Consider the following 24,892-nt stretch of genomic DNA (forward strand, 5'->3'; position numbering starts at 1 on the left):
ATAGGCAAGCTGTCACCACAATGTTCTACGCCTCTTTAGCAGGAATAAAGCCCCTTGGAACCTGAGAAAAAGCTAAACCCCCAAAGACTAGACCGCATGCTGTCTGTTCTCTGGCTTCTGAAGCTTTGTTCACGCCATTGCCTCTACAGTAATACTCCTTCCAGTCCTACCTTCACGATTGTGCCAACTAGTACTCCTCATTTTGCAATCAACAGAAAACTCGGAAATCGAAAACAAAGATCTAGCAGCTCCTGTAAATGAAAAGTCTAGTTGTAAAGAAGGCTTCAGGTGCCTCCTGATCCAAGGGTCCATGAGTCATCGGGGATCCAGCACCAGTTCCCTGCAGTTTGGTTTATTCTGCCCTCCTCAGTGCATTGACTTGATTTTCAGGTTAACTTCCTTTAAAAAAAAAAAAAAGTTGCAGTAGTTCTGTGATTCATATCCTCATATCATACAATCTTGAGAAAGAGAGTTCTATGTCCCAATATTTCCAGCAAAAGGTCCTGAGATGTTACTCTGACTATATCACTTTAGGTCGTAGAGATAACCCTCACCAAGGATAGAGAAGACTCTGATTGGCTTGGCCTGGGTCACGGATTCCATATCTGGAGTTGAAGGAAGAGCTAGTTTCCTCAGAACTACATGGATCCCCAGTGGAAATTGAGAACTACCACAAAAAGAGAAGAGAAGAATGTGCTCTCGGGAGGAACGAATAGGAATTCATTATATTATGAAATCCTGGCATCCAAGAAATGAACCAAAATAAAGAAATACAAAACGGATAACCAAGGTAAAAGACCCAGTGACAAATATTTTAAACCCTTTAATTTAGATCTAACTAAACAACTTTAGAATTTGGGTTTTGATTTTGTCAAAAAGAAGAAAAAAATATTTAATCCTTAACAATATAAAAATAAAAATATGCTAACCCAAATCAGGAAATGGAGGAAGGAAAATGTGAGAAACAGGACATGTAAATTTTATCACATTTCAGAGGAAGGAATTAATCAGTCCTGTCTAAAATGGAGACATGCACTTTTGGAAAGCATAATTACTCCCGAAATTTCATACTTCATCTTCATGAACTTAAAGGCACCTTTTTTGAAATAATATACCTTATATTAAAGAAATATTAATTTGAATTCAGAGATTCCTTTCATTTCTTTTTCTTCAAGTTGGGTTCAAGGCAAATTGAATGGGTTTTGGTTTTTGAATTGTGCATAAGATCACATTTCCATAAAAATTATTTCCAACTATACAACTATCTCTTCTTTTTTATTCCCTAGCTAATACATTAATATGGTTTGGATATAAAGTTTTACAGTGAAAAGTCATGCTTTCACCCATATCGTCCACCTTCCCAAGTCCCAGCCCTCAATCTGTCTATTAGTCTAGAAGCCTGGAATTATGTCCACCAAATGTGTACAATGGTTATTTTGAGAGGTGGGACCTGAGATATTTTTAAACTTTCTTACTATTTTTCTATATTTCTTTTTTTTTTAAGCAGTGATCAGACATAATGTTTAAGTAATTATATTAAGAATGAAAATAATTCCTCTCCTTCAGCAGCCAATTAAATCTCATTCTTTGGTGAAGACTTTGCTTCTTGTTAGGACCAGACATTAACTTTCTCTTCTCCATCATCCGTATCCCTTACTCTGCACCACTCACACACCACACACATACTCCTTGAAATCAATGCTATTTGTGGACACGTAATGCATTCCTGCTGCAGAAGCTCCCTGGGAGTCCAACCTGTGGTTCCACAGCTAGCATTACAGGGACCAACCAGACTCAAGAAAAGGTGATACCTGTCATGAGTTCTGAATTTCAAATTATGCTCGATGCCCCAGAGACCTGTTTTTTGTTTTTTGTTTTTTGTTTTTTTGGCAAAATTTTTGGCAAAATTCTACTTCCTGTTTCTAAGAGAGCCTAGTCAAAGAGAGGACTTCAAACTTCCGGTGGTGCTTCCTTTAGCAGCTTACAAGTTCATGCAATAGAAATGTTGTTGCTTTGGAGCTGGGTTCAAGTCCAGATTCTGCCACTTAGGTAACTTGTTTAATCATTCTGAGCCTCCATTTCCTCATCCCAAGGGAAAGATGGTAATAATTATATATATGTACGTCATAGAATTAAATGAGATCCTACAAGGAGAGTTCACGGTACTCTTTCTGACAGAGTAAATACTACATAAATACTGGCCATCACTGTTACCTGTGAGCCATATCCCCAGAGGGCAGCTTTACCAAGTGGAGACACAGTTCTTACATCCTGCAGGGCAGCTTCTCCTGGAAGTGGCTACACATGTCCAAGGATCCAGACTCTGCTGCTTCTGTCTCTGCACCCCTCCTACCTCTATAGTCCTACAAAAACCACCAGAAACTACCCCATGCTCACTTTAGTTCACCAACCCATCCAAAGGCAGAATCACAAACATTTAAATAAATTTTGGACTACATTCAAACTTACTTTCATAAATTACTGGAACTTTCTATTTGGAACAACCTCAGAGATGATCTAGTCCAACCTATTGACTTACAGATAAAGAAACCAAAGCAAGAGAGTTTAAGAAACTTGCCTAAAGGCCCATGGCTCATTAAAGATGGAGCCATGACTGGAACCCAGGTCCCCACTTCCCACCTTTCCCTATTTATTGATCCCACTGCCATGTTATATTTGGCTGTCTCCCCCAGAAAGTATGAGCTCCAACTCAGAACACCTGCTTGTTTGTGAGGAAGCTGAAGTTTAAAGAAGTTAAGTCACTTCCCCAAGGTTACTCAGCTTGTAAATGAAGGTATGAGATTTGGAACTCAGATTGTTCCAGTTCCAAAGCCTTTACTTTTTACTCTGTTAGCCTGTTTTCCAGTCCCAGTGACTTAAAGATATCTCCTTCCAGAAGAAAGAATGGACATCAATGGTGGATGCGGGACAGTGGAGTAGAACGAGAAGTCAAGTGGGCTTTCACAGCCACCTGCTGTGTGAACTTGGACCAGTCATTTGACCTTGCCTTTCAGTCTGTCTTGTGCAGCAAGACTGTGACAGCACCTGGTGCAGCGCCTTGGCTATGATCCATATGTCGCTGAAAATTGTTGAATATGTGAACTCTTTTCCCCCGGCACCATGCAGCCATGTTCTTTACTTTTTGTTTTCCCTCTCACAGGGAACCTCAGTGGAGAGTTCATTATGCATCCGGAATCCTGCATCTCCCCATTCAGGTGGGGCGTGTCCTCAGGTCAAACTTAAGAGATCGCCTCTGTTTTCACAGCTTCAGCAGGGATCACAGACTCTATCGAGTGTGAATACACTGTTTGTTTTCCTTCTTCTCTTTCTGTTTGCTTTTGGAAAAGTCCATTAGTGCTGAATGACATAATTAAATAGTCAAGGAGAGAACAGTTGGTGTGTTAATAACTCTTGGGTAAATATCATTTGTTATTGTCACCACTGAGGCTTTCAGAGAGATGGCACCATTCCTGGCCCTAGACTGCTGTCTTGTCAGCTTGCCTTCTTTCAGCAACCTGGAAAGACGGGTTTGGAGAGGGAAGGAGTCTGAAAGGGACTAGTGAGCAAGAGGAGGGAGAGGTATGGGAAAGAAACAGGCACTCTGAAAGAGATACAGAGGGTAAGAGACAGGAGGGTAGGCACACATACACACACACACGGTGAAGCCAAGGAGAGACATCAGATAGCTGATGATTCATGGGATCTTTGACCAGATTTGATCCTCTCTTGGGTTCCTTCCTTAGTACCAGGGACCTCTGCATTCGGTATGTTAGCAGCTCTGACTTGGTCCCTCTGGTTCCACAGCTGCTCTTCCTCTACCATCCAGGATATGCAGTTTTTTTTCCTACCAGATCTGGCTGAGACCCAAAGAGGAGATGATGTTGGCTGGACTCGAAGAATCAGCATAAGAAGGTTACATGGCATCACCATGGAGGCCAGGAGAAAAAGGAGCTTCCTTGAGGATGTCTCCATGTTGGGGATGGAAGACTCCTGTGATTGTCAGGAACCCATGGCCAGGAAAGCTTACACTGGGATGAAAGGATTCGTGAACCAGAAAACTGGAATATCGGCTTCCTCTTTTAGTTAAGAGCCTGGGTGACCTTGGGTCTGTGGATCAAGCTCTCTGAGCTCTTAAAATGGCAGTTTGCTCCAAATGATCTTCCAGCTCTCTGGGGCTGTGATTTTAAGGCAGATCAACACCAAATCCTCTTTGAATCTTAGTCCCCTAGCTAGGGATGATCAGGTATGACTTTAACACAAGATGAAATGGCTTGAAGGCACCCCTGTTGGTTAGGTATCATGTGTTCCCAGACGAGACACCCTAAATACTTCCCCTGGATTTGTTGCAAATTTAAAAATAATTCCTTTACTTTGTTTAGTGCTTAATTCTTTTCATAGCACTTTCCAAGGGAGACAATAGAGCATTGTGATTAAGACCCCAAGTCTGGTCTCAGCCAGGCAGGCAGAGGCTCAAATCTCAGCTCTGTCACACACCAGCAGAGTGAGCTCAGGTAAGGTTCTTTACCTCTGTGAGCCTCAGTTTCCTCATCTGCAAGATGGAAATAACTGTAGAACCTAGCTCATCGGTGAGGATTTAAATGAATAAATAAAAGCAAAGTGTTTGGCACAGTGCCTGCCTGCATTAACCCTCCACAGATTATAGAATGATCAAATATTAAAATCTGACCACTCCATTCCCACAAGACCACTGGCAAGTAGGTATGTATCTCTATTTAAGAGGGGAAGAAACTAAGGAATGGAGAAGTTAAGTGATCTGCCCGCAGCCTCCAGCCAGTTAAAGTTGAAGCCCGGAGCAGAAAGAAAACAGCCTGTCCATCCCCCATATCATCACAAAGTCCCTGAACTGAGAGGCTAATCTTGGAGGGGGAGAAGGTGAAGGGAGAAGAGAAAAGGGCTGAGGAATTAATCTTGGGGAACACATGTAGGTAGAAGGACGGAAAGAGTAAGAACTGAAGAATGAGTACACAGGAAAGCAGGAGAAGAAAACTGTCACAGAAAACAAAGAAATGGATCTTTTCCAAAGTAGAATGGAAGGTCACCAGTGTCAAAAATCACAAAGTCAAAAGAAAGGCCTTGGAATTTGAAAATTAAAAAAAAAAACAAAACAAATCTTTCATTTATTTACCAAATCTTTTTGGAGTCAGTTATATATGTTAGCACATCCTACCTCTAGGAATATGTTGGTGAACATGGCGGGCAAGGTCCCTACTCTCCTGGGGCTTACATTCTAGCAGGGAAAATAAATACTATAAAAGTAACCTAATAAACTAAAATTACAATTTCAGGTAGTGCAAGTTCTGAAAAGAAGATCAAGTGAGGGTAATGTAACAGAAAGTGATGGGGAAGGCGGGTGAGCAGCGAAGCTCCCATGATTAGCAAAGGTGACTCTATGAACCTGCAAGACTAGAAGCCGCCAACCCCATAAAGACCAAAAGTGTACCTGAGGCAAAGGGAACAGAGGCAGGGAGGAGTCTGACTATGATCTTTGAGAGGGCATTTTCAGTGACTTGATATGAACAGAGGGCTAGATCATGATAGTTGACAGAAAAGAACTGAACTATAAAGAAATAAAGAGACTATGGGTAAACTACTCACTAAGGAACTGGTCTCGAAAAGAAGGAAGGGAATGGTATTGGTGGCATTTATGGCAGACAGTGGGCAATGCCAGTCACTCCTATTTGGGGATCTTTGACTTCCCTTCCCATTTCAGTGATTTCCCCTCAATGCCAATATTCTCAACCAGAAAGCCACATCCTTGGAACTTTTATATCAATGACTGTAGGGCATTTTGGGGGGTTGGAGATAAGAATACTCAAATCCTCACACTTCAAGGCTCTACTGACAGCATGGAACTTGTTTGTGCTCATAGATACTGTCACCCATTCAGGCAAACACAGAGATATTTGCTTGGAGTCCTTATTGTTTGTTGTTGTTGTTCTCAGGGTCACCTTTGGTTTCTAAGGCTCATTGGATCTCCTTTCACTGTTGGCTAGTTTTGCTCACTACCCTTTCCACTCTTACCCCGTCCTGCAGGTCAAATTCTAGAACAGTGCTGTCCAACAGAACTTTATTTGATTATGAAAGTGTTCTATATTTGCACTGTCCAGTACAGGAACCATTAGCCATAGGTGGCTATGCAACATTTAGAATGTGGGTAATACAATCAAGGAAGCACATTTTTCATTTATATAATTTTAACTAATTTAAACGTACATAACCACATGTGGTTAGTGCATATAGTTTTCGCCAGATTTTAACTCTTTGGTCTAGAGTTAAAATTCAGGAGGGTTCATTGTTCCCAAAGACGAGGCACTCTGCAAGTTCCTTGTGATGACTAAGAAATGCATCAATGCATATCAATAAGCCCAGGGTAATTCCCAGAGGGAATTTCTTCTCAAAGAAAAAAAAAAAAAACTGGACCATATACAAAGTTGGCCAAGCTTGATGTGCATGAATATTATCAGCATACTAATTTGGCCCAAACATGAAAATACTGCTTCTTCTAAGTCAGAGAGATAATCTCTAAAGAGCATCATTTCCCTAAGTGTGTTGTAAGAGGTGCTGATTTCATGAAGCCTTCTTTGATGAAAAAGGTCCATTGTCAAACAGGCTTGGGAAATCGGGAACATTTCTTCCCTCTCGTATAGATTCACACAATGCACATCATCGTCATAAAAGCTCTGGGCAATCCTGTGATAAATAACTCTGTAACACATTGTTTGTCTCAGTATTATTTCTTCAATGTATTTAACCATGAAATTGGTGTGTGTGTGTGTGTGTGTGTGTGTGTGTGTGTGTGTGTGTAAAATATTAGCTTTCTGACATCCTAGAGAAATAGTAAGCTTAAGAGTGTGGACTTGGGGAGAGAGATCTGGGTGAACAAAGCCAGTTCTACCACTTCTCACTAGCTGTGTGACCTTGAGAAAGTCATGTAACCTTCCTGGTCTCCATGTCCTTCATTCGAAAATTGGAGCCAATATCTGTACACAGCAAATTTGCACAAGGATTAAATGTAATACTGTATGCAAAGAATATATTGCAGTTCCTGGGATTAAGCGGATCTTTCCAAAATGGTTAGCTATTATTATTTTCATAATTATTTATGAAGTTAAGTGACTGAAGGACTGAGACTTTCTGGGCACCAGGAGAAAGAAATATGCTATGAACTAGCTTGAAATGTTTTACATGTTGTATTGGAAACCGGAATGCACACATGAGCTCCTCTGCCTCCCTTTGCTTCTCTTTCACTAAGAATGTACACTTGGCACTGAATGCCTCTCTGCAATTCATTCTCAACAGCCAGAGAGGCTCTTTTAAACTAGAAGCTGGGCTCTGTCACTCCTCTGTGGCTCCCCATCTCACTCAGAAGAAAAACTAGACCCTTCATAATGGCCTCCAAGTTCTATGCGATCTGACCTGCCAGGGCCACTCTTACTTCATTTCCTACTATTGCTGTGTCTGCTCTGGCAAACAGACTTCCTGGCTCTTCCCCGGACGTGTCAGAACCTCAGGAACTTTGCGCTTACGGCCCCTCCAGTCGGGTATCATTCCCCCAGTCATCTGCATGGCTCCTTCCCTTACATCCTTCTTAATGCTGCCTAACCTTGCAATCCACCCCTGCATACTCTGGTACACTCTACTCCTCTTCCTTGCTCTGTATTTCTTTACTACACATCTGATATGCTACCTTTTATTTGTTTGTATTTTGCTTCTTGTCTGTTTCCATCCAACAGAACATAAACTTCACAAGAGCAGAATTTTTGTCTCTTTAAATCTCTGCCGTGACTCAGCACCTACAACAGTGTCTGGCACATAACAGATGCTCAATCGATGCTTACTGAGTAAATACATGTGGGAACCGCGTATGTTTGGTTGCTATAGGCTAAGCGCATTTCCACTGAGCCCAGTCTGGGGTGGCTTGTTGAAGCATGAAACACAGTTACCGGCTGCTCTCCGTGGTTTTTATTAGCGTTTTCTGGGACCCATCAAACAAACAAACAAAAAACCCCGTATTTTGAAAAATATAATTCTTTCATAAAACAAGTATACTTGGTTTGAATTTAACATAGTTTCAAGGGCAAGATTTCTGATTTTTAAAAAACAGCGGCAGGAGGGTTGTTCCCCACAAACTGTCAACCCAGAAGCCAGATGGGAAGACAAGCAAGAATTATGCAGATAGTTACAGAAAGATTTATCCCAGTTAAGCTCGGCTGGTGAAGGCTCATACATTTCCATGGTTCATGAGGCACAGGATCAATGAGTTTTTATTAAATGCTCTACCTCTTATTCCAGAAATGGAATCCCAAGAAGCAGGGCTGAGGTTTACTCAGCTCTGATATTGTGATTTCTGTGCTCTTTTGTTCACACAGTAAGTATCCATCCAATGGGCTCCTGTGGACTATCTGATACACCTGATACAGTCAGATAAGCTCCTCACGAATATGGTTCCACGTTGTGCACGTAGTACACACGGACAGTTTTTTTTTAACTGTAGAAGAATAATACAATTGCCTTTCCCTCTTACGATTTTAACTTGTCCTATATTTTATACATTTGAAAAACAACACACTTGCAAAACTAAAATCTAACATGCATGACTAACCTTATCAAAAGATCCCTCAATGTTTTTCAAAAAGAAAAAAAAAATACAAACCAACCCCCAAATACTAAACCTTAGAACTGGTTTACACTTAAACAGCAATTCACCTCATATCAACACATTCATAATCTTCATTGGTTAAACCAGGTTAAAGGTTCGTTACTGGCTCCTTACCCCAGGGCAGTCTCACAGTTCCTAAGAAGGTGGCAGAATTCTCACACAGCACACGCGGACTTGCAGACCCAAGCAGCCCGTTTCGGTTTCATTTCAGCACAGGTAGGAAGGTAAAGTAGAGAGTCTCTCAGTACAGTATTCATCTAATAGATAATTTGTCCTTGAAGTTCTGGCCATTGTGCTGTGAGTCCAGGGAAGAAACAATTCACGCCCCAATTATGGACGTGGCCTCCCAACCCGAGGAGTCTTCCAGAAGACATTAATTCACTAACTCAGCGTGTATTTACTGAGGGCCTGTCTCAAGCTGGGTACTGGGAAAACAATGTTGATAAGATATAGTCCCTTGTCTCAGAGTTTACAGTCTAGCAGGGTAAGAATTTGAAGAAGGACAAGCATGTTCAAAGGCAAACTCATCGCCTAGGTCTGCCCTGCTCGGAAAGCAAGTTCCAGAAGCTGTAGGTATGTCCCTGGGAGTCAGAGCTTAGTGCAAGTTTCATCAAGTCAAATATCTAGAAGCTTGGGATGCTCTGAGTCTGGTAAAGTCTTAGCAGTACATTTCCTGACTCAGGTTCCCATGAGAAAAAAAATAAATTAAAAAAAAACAAATAAGAGCCCATGCTTTAGAAGGGTTTCAGAAGACTATGTGTAGTGACCATAGGAGCATCCATCTCAGACGAGCTTCTCAAATGAGAAGCTGTGAGTCTCCCAAAGCAGGGGGCTTCACCTGATGCTGCCTTATCCTTGGGATTTTGCTCTCCCTCACAGCACTGCGGTGGGAAGGATTCTGTTCACACCCCAAGTTGGCATGACTCGATTCCTGTGAGTTCTCCAAGTCACGAACAGCACATAGAAAATGCATCAAACTCAAGCCAAGGCAATAGAGAGATATGCTGAGAACTTAATACACCAACCTATTTAAGCAGGAACCGGGTGCCAAGAAACCGTCACATCCAACAAATAACACAATCTGCTAATTATCTGCAGAGTGTTCCAGTCGGTACGCCCCAGACTCACTACCTAGCAGGGATTGCTCTTCAATGGAAAGGTGCAGAAGGATCCAAGGCCAATGTGGAGGAACGTGAGAAACCTAGAGGTCTGAGGAAGGGCGAGCTCAGAGAAGGATCCAGGCAGCTTAGATGATGAACAGGCAAAGCCAGGGAGTGAATTAGCAGATGTCCCTAATAACTTCACACATTCAGACACACACAGACACACACACATTCACATGCTTACACTAATTCAAATCTCTAGAGTTTTAATTCGTTGTGCGTGGTATAGTCAAATGCCGGGTAAAACTTCATCGTCCTTTATCCTTGCTTGGGGAGCAAGGTGTGTCTTTCATGCAGGAATGTCTCAGATCTGTGCTGTCCGGCGTCACTGATGTCAATTCCCTCAGTGACTGTTACTTGACAACACTGAGTAACACCTTTGCAGAGGTGACCAAGCCAGGCAGAAAGAAAAACAACTTGGTTGTACCTTCAGAAGGTCATTCATCTCACTAAGCTGTGCACCAAGACCACCAGCCAAAATGGCTCTCATTATAATTAGAATTTTAAAAATTCTTAATTCTTCATCCTTCCAACTTTCTGAATCCATCACAAACACTTTGACTAAGAATGGTTTGCCTCAACTGAGTAAGACACGGTGGCTGGCACTCCATTAGCCGGTGACAAGAGCACTCCCTCCCGTTGACACATGCCTTCATCCCCATATTAAGACAGTGCAGGAGGAAGGAGAAAGCCAAGGACGTGGGGAGCCAAAAAGACAAGTTGCAAAAGGGATCTGGATGTTCAAATTCATTTTCAAAGCATCTACAGGCTCGTGTTCCTCCCCGATTTCCTGGCGCACTGCTGAGTCTCCAGGTACCCAGAATAATGCCATCCTTGAAGACGCCCCCACCTCCTCACTGACTGTAGCCCCTGAACTGAGTTTTCTGTTTTCTATCTTCCTTTTTTTTTTTTTTTTTAAACATTTCCTCTGGATGCAAAGCTAGGCAAGAAATGATTCACTCTGGAATGAGTTAAGATGAGACAAGAAAGAGATTATCCAAAAGAGGAAAGACTGTAAGAATTAACATCTGCAAAGACTTTCCCTGGAACTTTCACTTTCTCTTTCTCTCTCACACACACACACTCTCTCTCTCTCTCTTCCTCTCTCTCTCTCTCCCCTCTCAGTGTTTCCTCCTGCAATACCATTTTCACTGTTTTGTAATCCCAGTGAAATGTGTTCTAGTGTGAGCTCCTGTTTAATGCACCCGACTCTGGCTCTCATCTGGGGTTCTGAAAAGAAGACTCTCTAGATTTTTCAATCCATTGTCCAACATTTTAAAAGTTAGAAACAGGTTGACTTTAAAGTCTTGCTTTTTTTCCCCCACTCTAGGGACTAAAAGATCTTTATTTCTTATTGTTTTGAGAATAAATCACCATCTTCATCTTGACTGGCTAAATCAGTGGTTCTCAGTTAAGGGCAATTTTGTTCCTCGGGGAACATCTGGCAATGTCTGGAGACATTTTTGGTTGTCACAACTTCTGGGACCGGAGTGCTATTGGCATCTTGTGGGTAGAGGTCATAGACACCACTGAACATCCCACAACACACAGGACAGCCAAATAATACACAACAAAGAACCATGCAGCCCAAAACGTCAGTTGTGCCCATTGAGAAACCATGGACTATGGGAGTACAAGAACAAACTACCCCCTTTCTCCCACTTATTGTAAGCAATTGGGATGAAAATAACCGAGGCTGGACCTTCTCTTAAATAAAAGAGAGCAGAGGTGGCAACTGAAGTTTTTCACCAATCATCCAAGGGGGAGAAGGGAAGACAGCCTTGGCACCAAGTAAATCTTTCCTGAATGAGTGTAGAAAGTCCCCTCCACCATTATTCTTCTTGCTGATTTAAACATGAAAGTCCTGTGGTTATGCAGTGATTACAGTCCACCCTGGATTCTGGAAGTCCTCATTCTCCACTCACTGGCTCTTGAAGGTCAGGTTAAACTTGCCAGCATCCTTCCGGCTCATCCCATCAATCTGAGACCCTGGAGTTCTTCCCAGCGACCACGCCCACTTCTCCTGACGAGACCACGTGGATGCTTACAATCCAGCGGAGGACACATCATCTTTTCCTAAACCACTCTGCATATAAAAACATTTAATGCCCTCTGATTTTTTTTTTTCCTTTCTCTTAGCAAGAAGCACAAGACTACAAACTGTTCTTCTTGCCGCCGAAAAGAACTTCACAATAGAGGCAAAAACAAATCACAACCACTTACAGCGTCATATTTCACAGAAAACTGTGTACATTTGTTCCCCATATAGGACATACTTCAAAGTAACAAAATAATTTTATCAACTGTAATGTTCCTTCCTCCTGTTAGAAGTCGATGTATTTTTTTTCCCCTCATGGTACATAAATATCAGAGAAAAGTAGTCTTGGAAATATTTACGTCCGGGGAGCTCTCGAGTGGTTATCACATGGGTGTGTTCAGGTTTGTGTTCAAGGCGTCAGTGGCTTCAGTTCTCGTTTTCCCTCCATCCACGTGCATTCTTGCCAAATTTATATACCAGTCTTCGCCCGTCCACGCGTTCCAGAATTTCTCTTTTGTAGTAATATCTGTAACAGAGGACATTGCGTAAGATGGCTGGAGACGGAGGCTGGTGGGGGACTAACTGGCTGCGCGGCTTTATCATGTTTGGGGACTTGAAATGCCTCACCTCATCGCTCGGCTGAGTTTTTCGTAGGTCATGCTGCTGTTGTTTTTCTTTTTCCCCCACAGCTGAGCCACAGCCTCCGATTTCAAGAACCTGAAGATGCCCTCAGACCGGTCTTCCCACTTGATTAACCCCGGATTCTTGTCTGGGTTCAGCAGGATGTCGCGGATGAACTCCCATAAGTGCGTCCCGCGGGGATCTGAGGCAAAGGAGGCAAAGGAGTGGAGTGAGGGTCCAAGGCACAGCAAAGAAGGGCCGGAGACGTGGACAGCTGAAGCATCTTCCATCAAGGAGGAGACAGTCAGTTCTTCCCTACCCACCTGTGATGCCAAATCACAGAATCCCCAAGTATTGGGTAGTTAAGAATGAACTAGCATCATTTTTTTATTGTACAGATCAGAAAGCTGAAGCATGGAGAATTTAACTGACTTGACCCAGGTCACATAGCTCACTAGTGGCAGAGCCAAGACAAGAGACTAAGGTCTCGGATCTCCTACGCGAGGGCGGAGTAGCTTCTAAAAATGGTTGACACATTGCTGGGGATTCATTTCAGCTTGTTACTTCCCAGGTGAGCAACTTTCAACCACTTTTATTTAGAACCTCAACCAAGTAAATGGCTGCCACCAGCAACTGTGCTTCAGCCAAATGCACATGGATAGGGTTCTAGGATTTTAACTCCTAGGTTATATTGGGGTGGGGTCTTGCAGGGTTGAGGGGGCCAATTTGAAAATGAAACAGTGGCTTTAATAAGATTAGCAACCAAATTCAGTTCTACCCCCACTGGACTTGTACAACTGCCTCCCCACACCCCACTTTGAGGGGTTGTGTTAATTCACTTCTGTGGGGTGACCTGGAGTAGCAGAGAGTAAAAATGTCCAACTCCCTTCAGTTTCCAGATTACACCATCTTGATTTCTTTCCATTCTCTGCCCCCCTCCAACTCCAGGTCGCTGACATCTCACACATTTCATAAGGTTTTATTATCTGGGTGCGGGAGGAGTACAGCTCTCAAAGAACACTATTGAATCTCAAGAACAATCACTTCTTGGAACAAGAACACCACAGAAGTAAGAAGCCAACATTCAGTCAAAGAGAAAAATAATCCACCTCAACTATTTTTTCCCGTCTTTCTCCTCTGCCCACCTTTCTTCCTGGAGGAAAGGAAATCGCTAACCCCATGCCTACCAGAAGTTCTTATTCCTTGGATGTCTCACTTTTGGAACAAATGTAACAGAATGAGGAGGAAATAGCCATTGGGGCTCCACTTTGAGAAACAATGGTAGAAGGAGCTGCTTTGCCAACAAGTGGGGCCTCTTTCCCCCTCTACCCAGTCTGAGGTGAAGAAATGCAGGCAGCAGGCAGTGGCGATCTCTGCCTAAAAACGGGTGGCCTCTAGTCACTCTCCACTTGAGGGGAAGGGCTAGGAGCCGTCTGAAAGACGGCCAACTTACTGTGCTTTTTGGTGTGGGACTTTGTGGGGTGGTCTTGTTCCTTTTTCACATCAGGTGACTCTGCCAAAGAGAAAAAATGAGAACTGCTTAATTTACCTATTTCCTCCAGTTATCATCTTCATTCATTCATCCACTCAGGTAATCAGCATTTATTGAGCACTTACTACATGTCTGGCACTGTTCAAGTATGTGGTCATGACCAAAGCCAAACAGAGATGGTAACTGCTCTGGGGAAAAAACTGCAGGATAAGAAACGGGAGTAGAATTGTGGAGATGGGAATAATTTACAATTGAATATAAGATGGTCACAGAAGATCTCTCTCATAAGGGGACCAGAAGGATGTGAGGGAGACAGCTGTACAGAGAGTTTGTGGAAGAGCCTTCCAAGACTGAGAATAGTAAGTACAAAGGCCCTGGGGTTGGTGTGCACAGAATAGAAGGAAACCAATGTGGCTGTGAGCAAGGGGCAGAGGGTAGCAGCTGAGATTCCGATCACTAAGGCCTTGTAGGACTTTTTAAGGATTTTAGCTTTTATTCTGAGACAGATGGGAAGCCACTGAGAGATTTAGGTCATTGAAATGTTTTGTGGGGGTTTTTTTTGTTGTTGTTTTTTTACATAAGACAAAAATGTAAACATTTATAACAAAGAAAGATGACTTTTAAGCCAGAGGAGTGCCTTTTTTGGCATGCAAAGTTACATTTTAATCAGCCTGACAAAGGGGCCATTGACTGTCTTGAGCTCAGTACAGGGCTGATGGAGGTGGACTATGGAAACACAGATTAGTTTAACAAATGACTCATTACGGTAACTCTTGTGACTGTCACCAGAGGAGATGACAGAGGCAAATCTGTGAAATAAAACTTGTTAAAAAGAAAACTGAATGATATAGCAGTGTGTGTTGTGTGTGTGTGTGTGTGTGTGTAAGTGTGTGTGAGTGAGTGGGCACTTCCAGTGTCAGGAGGGCTAAAGCAGATCTTACCAAAAAATACCATAATAGACAACCTGCTGACTTTAATACAGAGCAGTCCCTAAATATAAGCCAGTCCTGGTAAGAAACTGTTTTCTGTGTGTGTGACATCAGGGCTTTCTAACATAGGGTTTGCTGACCCGTGGGTGGCCTTCAAGGGCATTTCAGACTGAATGAAACTACAGGCAAAGGAAGAGGTCTATAGCTTTCAAGACTGTCACGTGTGGTCCATTATTCAATAAACTTTGAACACCAGTGACTCCTGATGAAAATGGTAGAGAAGACCAGTTCCTGTTTCTTGAGCACTTACTATGTGCCAGGCCCTGTGGTCAGCACTTCACACGAGTCACCTTATTTGCTTCACACAATAACCCTATGAGGTAGGTACTCGTAAGATCCAAAGTTTACAGCTGGGGAGGATCTGAGACACAGAGAGGTCAAATGCCTTGTCTAAAGCCACACAGCCTGAAACAGGATACAAACAACAACAATTTGAACCCAGAGGTTTTACTCATAACTCATAACATAACGTTTCTATGCCATTTCCAAAGATGGTGCCACATAACAGCTTTCATACACGTCTTCCCTGCCAAGAATCAGGTTCAGTTCTGCAACAGTCCCGTTAGTGGGAAAGTAACTCCAGTACTCCAGTTTGATAATTCTGTATTTCCCAGCACGCATGGACGCAGTCACCTATCTGATCGCCCAGACAGTCACAACTCAGAGATCCCAGCAGTCTGAAAGCCATGGTGGGATGGAGGAGAGAAACTTAGTAAGATCTGGTTAGAAGAGAAACCTCTTCTTCTAGCTAAGATTTCCTGCGCCTGCCCGCCCACACTCCACATCGCCAGCAGGAGGGCCTGCACATGACTTGGATTTCTCTGAAACCTGGGAGAAGACATTCACAGGAAACGCAAGGAGACTCCGCTCTTGCTCCCTGTAGGTTTCAGAGTGAGGTTGCGACATCCCATCAGGATGTGACAATATTGCGACAGGTTGGCACCTACCCCAGTTTCCAAGTGATACATCACTCTGACAGGGCCACGTTGTTCTGCAGACAAAGAGTGGCATTTACCCAGCAGGCCACAAGCAAAGCTCGTTTTCAAATGGCATCCAGAAGGGGTGCGGGACCATTATCTCAGAGCCAGGGTTGAATTCAGAAAAACCCAAGTGTCTCTCAGCTCACTGGCCTCAATTATTGTTTAGGGCTTCCAAGCTCAGTTACAATCAATTCCTTTGGGTATTAAGGTAACTTTATGAGTAAAATGGAAACTTTGGACCCTCTCCCCAGAACAAGGCAGATATGTATACACTCGTGCAATTCTGTAAACAAATTCAAGAGTTTGTGGGTCACTTAGGAGCCCATGGGCTCCAGATTAAGAACCTCCACACTGGCTAGACCACGAAGAAATTTCCTCTTTGAGATCTCAGCCATTTATCCAAACTAGACTTCCATCCAGCTTAGGAATGAGCACCACCCCCCACCAAAATTCAGTAAATAAAAATATTTCCATCATCAATTGTATGTAAGAATGTGTAGCCAAAGGCAAAAGAAAACTCAGATTTCTTCCAGCTTCTTCTTGCCATCCCCAGTGCATGGGGAGCCAAGCTGTGGAATCCCCAATCTGCCACAGCTCTAAAGTCTTTTGATCTGAAACCTCACCTTACTATGATGGCCTCTCTCCGTGTGTCTTCCTTTTGCCTCAGAATAAAAGTCAAAACCTTTGAAGTCCACCCTTGTGGTTAAGTGATTCATTCCTATAAAATAATGGCTTGCTCTGGGGAAGTTGTCCAGCTTGGCTTTCTCTCACTCCGCCCCCAGGCACCTCAGGCCAAGGTCCAGTCCGGGCAGGGGCAGCACCAAGGCATGAGTTTATGATGAGTTCCAGAGCATGACTTCAGCTAAGCTGCTTCTCAAGAAGCAAAGATTAGAAGCATTTGCATATGATTCAGCTGTGAGCCATTTCTTTACGGGATATACAAATTTCAGTGTTATAATAGAGCATGCCACCCTTGCTCTAGGCTTGGCAAGTCAGTGGATAAACACATCAAGCCCGAGCTGGCGTGACTGGCGGGGGACTATCGGGCACATCAGGAACACTGGCAGCCATTTTCTGAACCGGGCTGATGACAAAGCAATCAAAACACAGCCCGCTTCCCCGCCTGTGTTTATCAGCCAGGGCATCAGTTTATGTGTGGCCTCGCCTCGCCTCGGCACAGCTTGTAACTTGCGTTAAAACATACAAAGATACTTCACTGCACTCAGTTTCATGGGAGCTGGGAATCCAAAGATGCAGGCAAATGACCAAGGTCTTTTTGGGGGGTGGGGGGTGTTCTGCTCCCATCCAGTAGAGACTGAACTGTTGTGAAAGGAATTCATCTTTACAAGGATGTAATTAACTGTCCGACTTGGAGGGCCGTTCCTCCAAAGAATTTACCAACCCAGACACTGAATTGATTCTGATAGGGGTCCTGGATGGCTTGTCTCATGTTCCAGCCTATGTTACAACCACAGGATAGGAATCTGGGGCAAGGACTTCAAGAATCAAGGCAAGTGAGGAAGAGCAGATTTGTAAAGCCCATTTTTTGTTTTGTTTTGTATTTGGGGAGAGGGAGGGATTTGGGTTTATTTATTTATTTATTTAATGGAGGTACTGGGAGTTGAACCCAGGACCTCATGCATGCTAAGTAGGCACTCTACCACTGAGCTACACCCTCCCTCGTAAAGCCCATTTTAAGAAGGACTATTCAAAGTAGACGAGATGGATTCAGGAGGCAGTGAGTTCCCTGTTACTGCAAATATGAAAGCAGACATTGGCCCCTAAGGATTCTGAGACTCTAGAAGGTGAGTTCAGGACACAGAAGAGAGAAGGGTGGCCTGGCTGTGAGGGCGGCAGAGCTGTGACTATGGTTTTTCGTTTCCCAGGTGCCTCAAGACCTAACAACCCCTGAGGCTCAGGAAATGGTTGGTTCAGCTTTATTCTTAGTTGGAATCCTTTGCCCTAAGCCAAAGACCCAGGGACATGAGAGGTGACACCTTAGGAAGTGTGAGAGGAATTTAGAGGGTGACTAGAGTGGTTTCCTCAGCTCTGAAAACCTCCGTCTTGACTGGGTGGCAACAACTGCCATGGAATTTTTACCCCAATTGGCTCAGCTCCCCCAGAATGGCAAATCCACCGCAGAACCTTTCCAGTGTTTGATCCATTTCCTAATTTCAGCAAATACTTAGAGTGACACAAAATGCTACGGGCCTCTTGCGGGGGAGTGGGGGGGGGGGGAGTAGAGAAATGAATTGGCCTCTGTCTTAACCTCAGTTCCAGATGCATTTATACTGGCTCCCAGCCCTGCCTCATTCAAGCGGCTTGACCAGAACAAAACCTCAAACCAAGAGCTTTCATTATTTCACTTCTCAAAAACACCCTCAAAAAAAACAAAAAGAACATAAAAAAAAGTTTAAAAAAAAAGTGAAAAGTCTGAATGCTATCTAATACAATTAATTTAAATAAAAAAAAAAAGAGGGAGGAAGGGTTGTTGTTTGATTCCATGCTTTCATTCACAAACACTCTTTTAAATCCCAGTTCTGAAGCTGCCCTAAATTCAGTTCCAGGAAAAGACAGATTCACTTGTGACAAGTCTAAGCTCCATTTCACAGACCCAAAATGATCCACAAATTCGCATCCAGATCAAGGGACAACACTCAACCCTCTGTTCACCTCCCCAGCACGCTCATTCCTACCAACGTACCTATTTGTGAGCGGACGAGGGGAAATGTGATCTAAATACAACCTGAAAGCCCCTCTCCCAGATTCCCAACAGACCAACCGTCTCACCCAGGGGAACCTTGAGTCAGGCAGAGCCCCCAGATGCATCCAATCTTAACCAAATACAACCACTGTGAACATAATTCATAAAGTGCAGGTGGTCTGACCAATGAGAGAGTCCTGCTGAGCCATCAGGGTCAGACTTAAAAGCTGACCTACGATTCCCAGGGTTCTAGAAATTTTCAGTTGCTACCTCTCCACCCAGAGACCATCATCACCGAGTCACTGACCTCTGAATCCCACTGTTAGCCATTCTTCCTCTAAAGCCAAAGACAGCTTATTGAAAAGTAAATATAGCCTTCTCCCCATAAGTATGACTAATTTCACCAGATAATTTCCCCAAACCAAGTTTTTTTTTTTTTTAATTGAAAGGAGTATTTTTGTTGTCACAAGAGAGTGACTTGGTTTCACTTGTTGTCTTCGAGAGTGACAAGGAGACAAACACTTTTCCTAGAGGCATCCTTGCTGGTCATTTTCAATGTACAAATATAGGGTCAAAAGCAGACTTTTTATAAATAGTAATTCTGTTCCTTTCCTAGCCTTTCAATGAGAAAGACTCCAGCAAAGTGGAAACGTAGGTCATTGGTGATTCTCAGTGAGCAATTGCATGAGGCACACTCAGCCTCGGGCGTCAGGGCAACTTACCAACAGGAAGGTGACCCGTGGTTGTCATGGAGATCTGGGCCCGGCAAAAAGTTTTGCTGTCCAACAGATCTGTGGCGATGAAAAGATAAAGGACATTAAGAGCCCCCTCCTTACCATATACCTTTTTGGCAGTTAGAAAAACAATAAAAATGTAAAAGGGTTTTAAGTGTTGGGGAGTTAGTTACCTACTGTGCTACCATAGTTGGTGTCATATAAATAGTTTTCTTCTTTCCAGGTGTTCATGAGGGAAGGGTCTACAAAGGACAGAAAACGGGAATGTCAGCAACCATCTTCCCCAGGTAGGGCATTTGCCTTTTCTAACTCACTGTTCAGCAAGAGGTGTGGGGAAAGGGAGTGGTTCTCAGAGAGAGAAGATTCTGCTTCAGCCACATGTCACTTTATAATCATGTTACCCCATTTTTATTCCTGTATCCTGGGGAGATGGACTTTCTAGGAGTTCTACACCTGTTGCATTTTTAGGGAAGTCAAAGAAGGTACAGCAGTGGGATCCTGTCCTAGACCTAGGATGCTTTCCTGGGGATTTTCCCAGTCTACACTTAGCGGGGGGAAGGTTCAGGAGCTTCGTCTTGTCTTGCATTTTACTGTATTATCACCAGAAGATTTTTATACTAGTAGAAAAAAATGGGGAGGGACAGATAAAGTCATGCTTAATGAGTATCTTTTCCTAGTGATATCTTCCTGGGAGAATTAAGAATGCTTCTTTCAGAAAAAGTCTGCTCAGTCTTATATCACAGTGTCTTCGTTGCTGAAATCCAGAGAGAATCTCAAGTTGGGTGACAGTCCCCTCCCTCTGAGATTTCTCCAGTATGCTTAAGGGATGACATAAAATTTTCAAAACAAAATTAAGGAGACATGGAGGAGAGTGTTTCCGAATCAAATCCTCTCTCTCCCTCTCTCTCTCTCTCTGTGTCTCTCTCCAGTGTGCTGGGTAAGCATGTCTCAGTCCAATCAACTCTTCAAATTTCTGATTCAAAGAAGACTTCCCTCCACCTACCCCAAATGAAGCCCCTGACTTCTACATTTTCCCCCTCCTCTGGGCTGGTCTCCAGCAGAAGCATCTTCTTTCCTGGCTGGCCAAGAGCTGTAAGACCTGGCCAGGGCTGTCACCTCATCCCCACCAAGAATTTCCTGTGTTCCCCTCTTCACACATAGAGGCTACTCTCAGCCCTCTCCTGCTCGCATCTGAATTTCAGGGCTGGGGTGGTAAGCCACCAGCCAAGTTTCATTTTGTTTTTACAGCATAAACGGTATAAAACCTGACTCACTGGCTAAGTCGTCCTGTTTACGACAGAGGGATTTAGCTGGTATTTTAACTAATAGCTACGTGTTTGGGCACCCCAAGCCCAATCTCTTGGGGTTACACCCTCTCTCCTTGTTGGGTCATCTCGTACACCTGTTGTTGTCTCTGAAAACAAACTGAACCAAAGAGGTTTGGGGGTGTTGTTCCCTGTGCGAGCCTCCTCTCCCATCCTCCCTGGGTGGACCGTCTTCCCCACCCTTCAGCTCACCTTTTCGGAACTGGCAACACGAGAATGTCTAGATGGTCCAGGAGGAACTGTCAAGTATTTGGGATCTCTCCAGTACCACCCTGGCTCCTCCAGTGGGGCTATCTGTCTGGTCGGTGGTGGGGGTTGGGGGCGGTAGGGGTGGGGGCACCATCCTCTCAGCCAAGTCCTGTGACCGCCTCTAAGGCAGCCAGGCCCTTGAAGCACAGACTACCTGGGTAGCTCAGCCCCTGGTCTCTGGGGGGAAGGGCAGGACTAGACAAACCTAATTAACATGCTTAGCAGCTATTGTTTTTTCTTTAATAATGGGAGACCAGCCCCCTTATAAAAGAGCACATAACTCTGTGGGGCCCATTTCTGCCCTCAGTGACTCACCAGTCACCCCAGGTCAAATTCTGTTCTTGGTGACTGGCACGCAACCCTCAGGGAGGCCTGTAGCCAGCTCGGTGGTTGGCCCGTGTGGCCCGCATTCTCACCGATGTGGACATGGGGAGCGACCCTGGAGCAGTGGCAGATACACAGTTTTATCGTGGCCAGTGGACTTGGGGGGGACTTGGCAGAGCTCTCCCTAGACTGAGAGCTCATAGGCCGAAGGAGCTATGACTGGTACAAGGCTCTGTGCACACACTCTCCAGGCAGTTACCGTGCCCTGCAAGTCCCCAGGGGACACAGAAAACCCCAGCAGAGAGACTGGGACAGAGGAAGCGGGGATGATTAGGCAGACGAAGGAGAACAAAAATGAATGTAGCTACCCTGGGACTGCAGACCCTCCTTGGAGCTCAGAATCGTGGCTTCTGTCTAAAAGTGCAGGAGTTGATTCCACAGCTGCCTTTGGACATCCCTACAGAAACTCCAAGTTCCCTCAAAACTATGGTAACAATAACACCAAGTCTGAATCTTTCTCCTCCTTGTGAAACACGCCGCAGCCAAGGGAGGAGGGGGAGAGTAGACTCTGACCCCTTCCTCTTCGCTCCCCTTGCTTCTCCTAACCTGGCCAAGTCCGGTCCCCTGACTCTCCTGGTAATGAGAAGGAAGCCCACTTAGACTCTCTGGGTTTTTTTCTGGCTCCTGAATCAGAGCCTGGATGCTACCCTGACCACCCATGGGGAGCAGAGGAGTGTGGGCAGAATTTGGCTCACCATCAGCAGGCTAGAAATCAGAATTAGTTGGCAGTCACCAGTCCCAAGGACAAGGAACTGGGCTCATGGCGGGGTGGCCCATCGGAGACAGAGGGGAAGCAGCATCCCTGGGTTTCCTGCCAAAACCCTGACTCCGCCCTGCTCCCACACTGCCCCTCACACTCCCTCCCACTCCTCCTCCCCAGGTCTTCGCCTACCAAGGTGGCTCCCTCCATCTGCCACTACTCACCAGTTTGTTCTGTCTTGACAATGACATTGTGTGTGGACTGGAACAGATCACTGCTGCACTGGCCTGTGAAGGACAGATTGGGAAGGTCAAAGTGGGCCCACGCGGAGCCCAAACGTGATGCTTAACCAAGGGCGAAGCTGGCTTCTTGGAAAAGCTTCTGCCAATCCCACTGCCTAATCACTTCTCTTTGCTTCTGGGAGAGGGCTTCCCTCTCTGCATCTACAAACTCAAGCCTAGAATCCCGGGTCCAGAAAATCAGTAGCTAGGATACTCATATCAGATGGAAATATTTGGCCTTCTATAGAGAAGACACCCAGTATGGTGGAAATAAAAGTTCAGAAGTCAGAAGACCAGTTTTTCCACTAACAGCTGCAAGGCACTTGAGCTATCTGGGTCTTGGTTTCCCCATCTGTAAATTTAGGGGATTAAACTGGATAAAGTCATTAGATGGCCTCTGAGGTGCTTTCCCATACTAAGACCTGCTACAAAATGAAAACAAAAATACAAGGAAAACCTTCTTGATTCTTCTTTGAGCTTAAATTGAAACAAACCCCTTTTTGATTAGATCCAATCTAAGAGATAACATTTGGATCAATGCGGTGATTCTTCCCTTATTTATGCATTGCAACTTCTCTTTAGATGTATCCTGTACAAAAGCACATATACACATGTGACTTTTTCCTCCCCAGCCAGATTGTAAATATCTCAGGTGTAGAAGTCATGCTTTAAGCTCTCTGACCTTCAGTTTTCCCAAATGAAAACTGCACCTGTCAAATAGAGGCAATATTTATTTTCTCATAAGGCCACCAAATGAAATGACTCACTTAGAGTCCTTGTATAGGTAAAGACTCAGCAAATATAAGTTAACAGAATGTCTACAAAAAGGCAAACAACGCAACAAAAGTGAAAAATCGGGTCATCAGGCATTCAGAGGCACCAGGAGCATGCAGCAGGGCCAAATGAGCCATGGACGGTCAGAGATGGACGGTCACAGATGGCCACATCATCTCCCAGGCCTCCCTGCCTTAAGCTTCAATCAGGGCAAAGCTTTAAAGGAGAAGATTTAATTGGAGGTAGGGAGGGAAATATTTTTAATTCTTCAAGGGTAAGTGTCTCTTTCTGAAGATTCCTGGGGGTTATTTATAGAGCTTTGTTTGGTTTGGTTCTAGTTAAAAAAAAAAAAAAAAGAGTAACCACCTCTGTGAGGTGGGTGGGAAGTAGGGAGTGCCCAGGAGCTGAATGAGGTCATCCCAAAAGGCCACTGCGCTGCCAGCTCCGTGGCCAGACATTGGGTCCGCCTCAGTGTCGACAGCAGCTGTCAGGATCTGAATCTGGTTCATGGCCCTGGAGCTCATGCTTCCCAAAGCGCCAGCCACATGCCCAAACACAGGTTCTCTTCAACAGACATGCCCATTCTGATGTAGACAGGCCAGCTCTCTTTTCCCACGTATCACTGCTTTCCAAAACAATTCTCAGAGAAGCTGGGTTTTTTATAGCCATTATCGGAAGAAACTCGGGCCAGGGTCAAAGACATCCTGCAAGATGAGTTGTCTCCCCTACCAGGTCTTGCAAGCCAGTTTAGGAAGAGTGCGTGTGTGAATAAACTATCGCTGAGGGACAGCCTTTGAAGGGTACCTGTCTGTGTGCTACGTGAGGCCTCAGGAGAGACATCTGGGGCTCGAGGCAGCACCAATTCCAGAAATCACTGCAGAAACATCCCAAACATGTCCAGACTGTTGGTTCTAACCCTTTGTTTTCTATTTAGGACCTTTTAAGAATCTGCTGAAATACCATAAGCTTTCTCCCCTCCCAAAAAACAAACTAGATCTAATTTTGCCTATTTTCTTACCACGCTTAGGTCCCATCTTAAGAACTTAGGTATAGAAGGTTAAAAAAAAAAAAAAAAAAAAACAAAGCCATGATGATCTAACAAGCAAGTGATTGGGAATTAAACAATTGAACCCTGTGTTTCCAAGAGAAAGAAGAGGTCTTCTGAGAGCAGCAAGTATTCTGTGAATAACCAGCTCGCCCTTGTCTCCTTGAAAATTAACCATAAGGAGAGAATTAAATTACGCTGGCTTTGTATGGGATTAGACACACCTTGCACCCTAGGCTTCAGGTCTGTCCTCTCACCTCCCTCCTCCCTCCTCGTCTGGGGAAACAGTAATTTGGAAGTGAAACCATCCTTGGATGTCCCTAAACAGGGGCCCTGCCGGCTGTGGAGTCTCTGCCCTTCCCAGCTGGCTCCTAGCAGGATGGAGAGAGAGAGGGAGTCACCGTTCCACTTGAGATGCTGCAAGTTGCTGTAGAGGAGCTGTCCCGCCGTCCCTGCTGCCCGGGTGAACTCCTGCAGACTCATGCTGCAGAGGTGCTCGCCGTTGATGTCAAACTCCTGGAAAGGGATGCAACTGGCGTCCAGCTGGTTGGTGTCCAGGAGGTGCTGGAGCCACTCCCACACCTGGTACTTGGTCCAGTACTGAGGATGGATTTCATGCCACTGGCCTCCAAAAAACCCACTGGAAACTGCAAAAACAGAAGGCGGCCCTGTGAGTGACCCGTGTTTGCTCCTGGGCATGGTCCCAGACCTAGGGATGCCCTGCTAACGGCTG

At 44.5% G+C, this 24,892-nt stretch overlaps 1 protein-coding gene across 1 annotated transcript in view; it reads right to left on the reverse strand.

Moving 5' to 3' along the window:
* Positions 1-7,968: 7,968 nt before the first annotated feature.
* EHF (ETS homologous factor) overlaps positions 7,969-24,892 on the reverse strand; it is a 41,286-nt gene continuing 24,362 nt past the window's right edge. Inside the window, exons 3-9 of the mRNA XM_074372180.1 lie at positions 24,561-24,806; positions 22,284-22,346; positions 19,575-19,643; positions 19,390-19,458; positions 13,956-14,015; positions 12,509-12,704; positions 7,969-12,407 (exon numbers count right to left, since the gene is read on the reverse strand). Coding sequence (XP_074228281.1) covers positions 12,308-12,407; positions 12,509-12,704; positions 13,956-14,015; positions 19,390-19,458; positions 19,575-19,643; positions 22,284-22,346; positions 24,561-24,806 — 803 coding nt within the window. The 3' untranslated portion in view covers positions 7,969-12,307. The remainder of the gene's footprint in view (positions 12,408-12,508; positions 12,705-13,955; positions 14,016-19,389; positions 19,459-19,574; positions 19,644-22,283; positions 22,347-24,560; positions 24,807-24,892) is intronic.

The sequence above is a fragment of the Camelus bactrianus genome, chromosome 10 (genome assembly GCF_048773025.1).
Source record: "Camelus bactrianus isolate YW-2024 breed Bactrian camel chromosome 10, ASM4877302v1, whole genome shotgun sequence".
Classification (NCBI taxonomy): Eukaryota; Metazoa; Chordata; class Mammalia; order Artiodactyla; family Camelidae; genus Camelus; species Camelus bactrianus.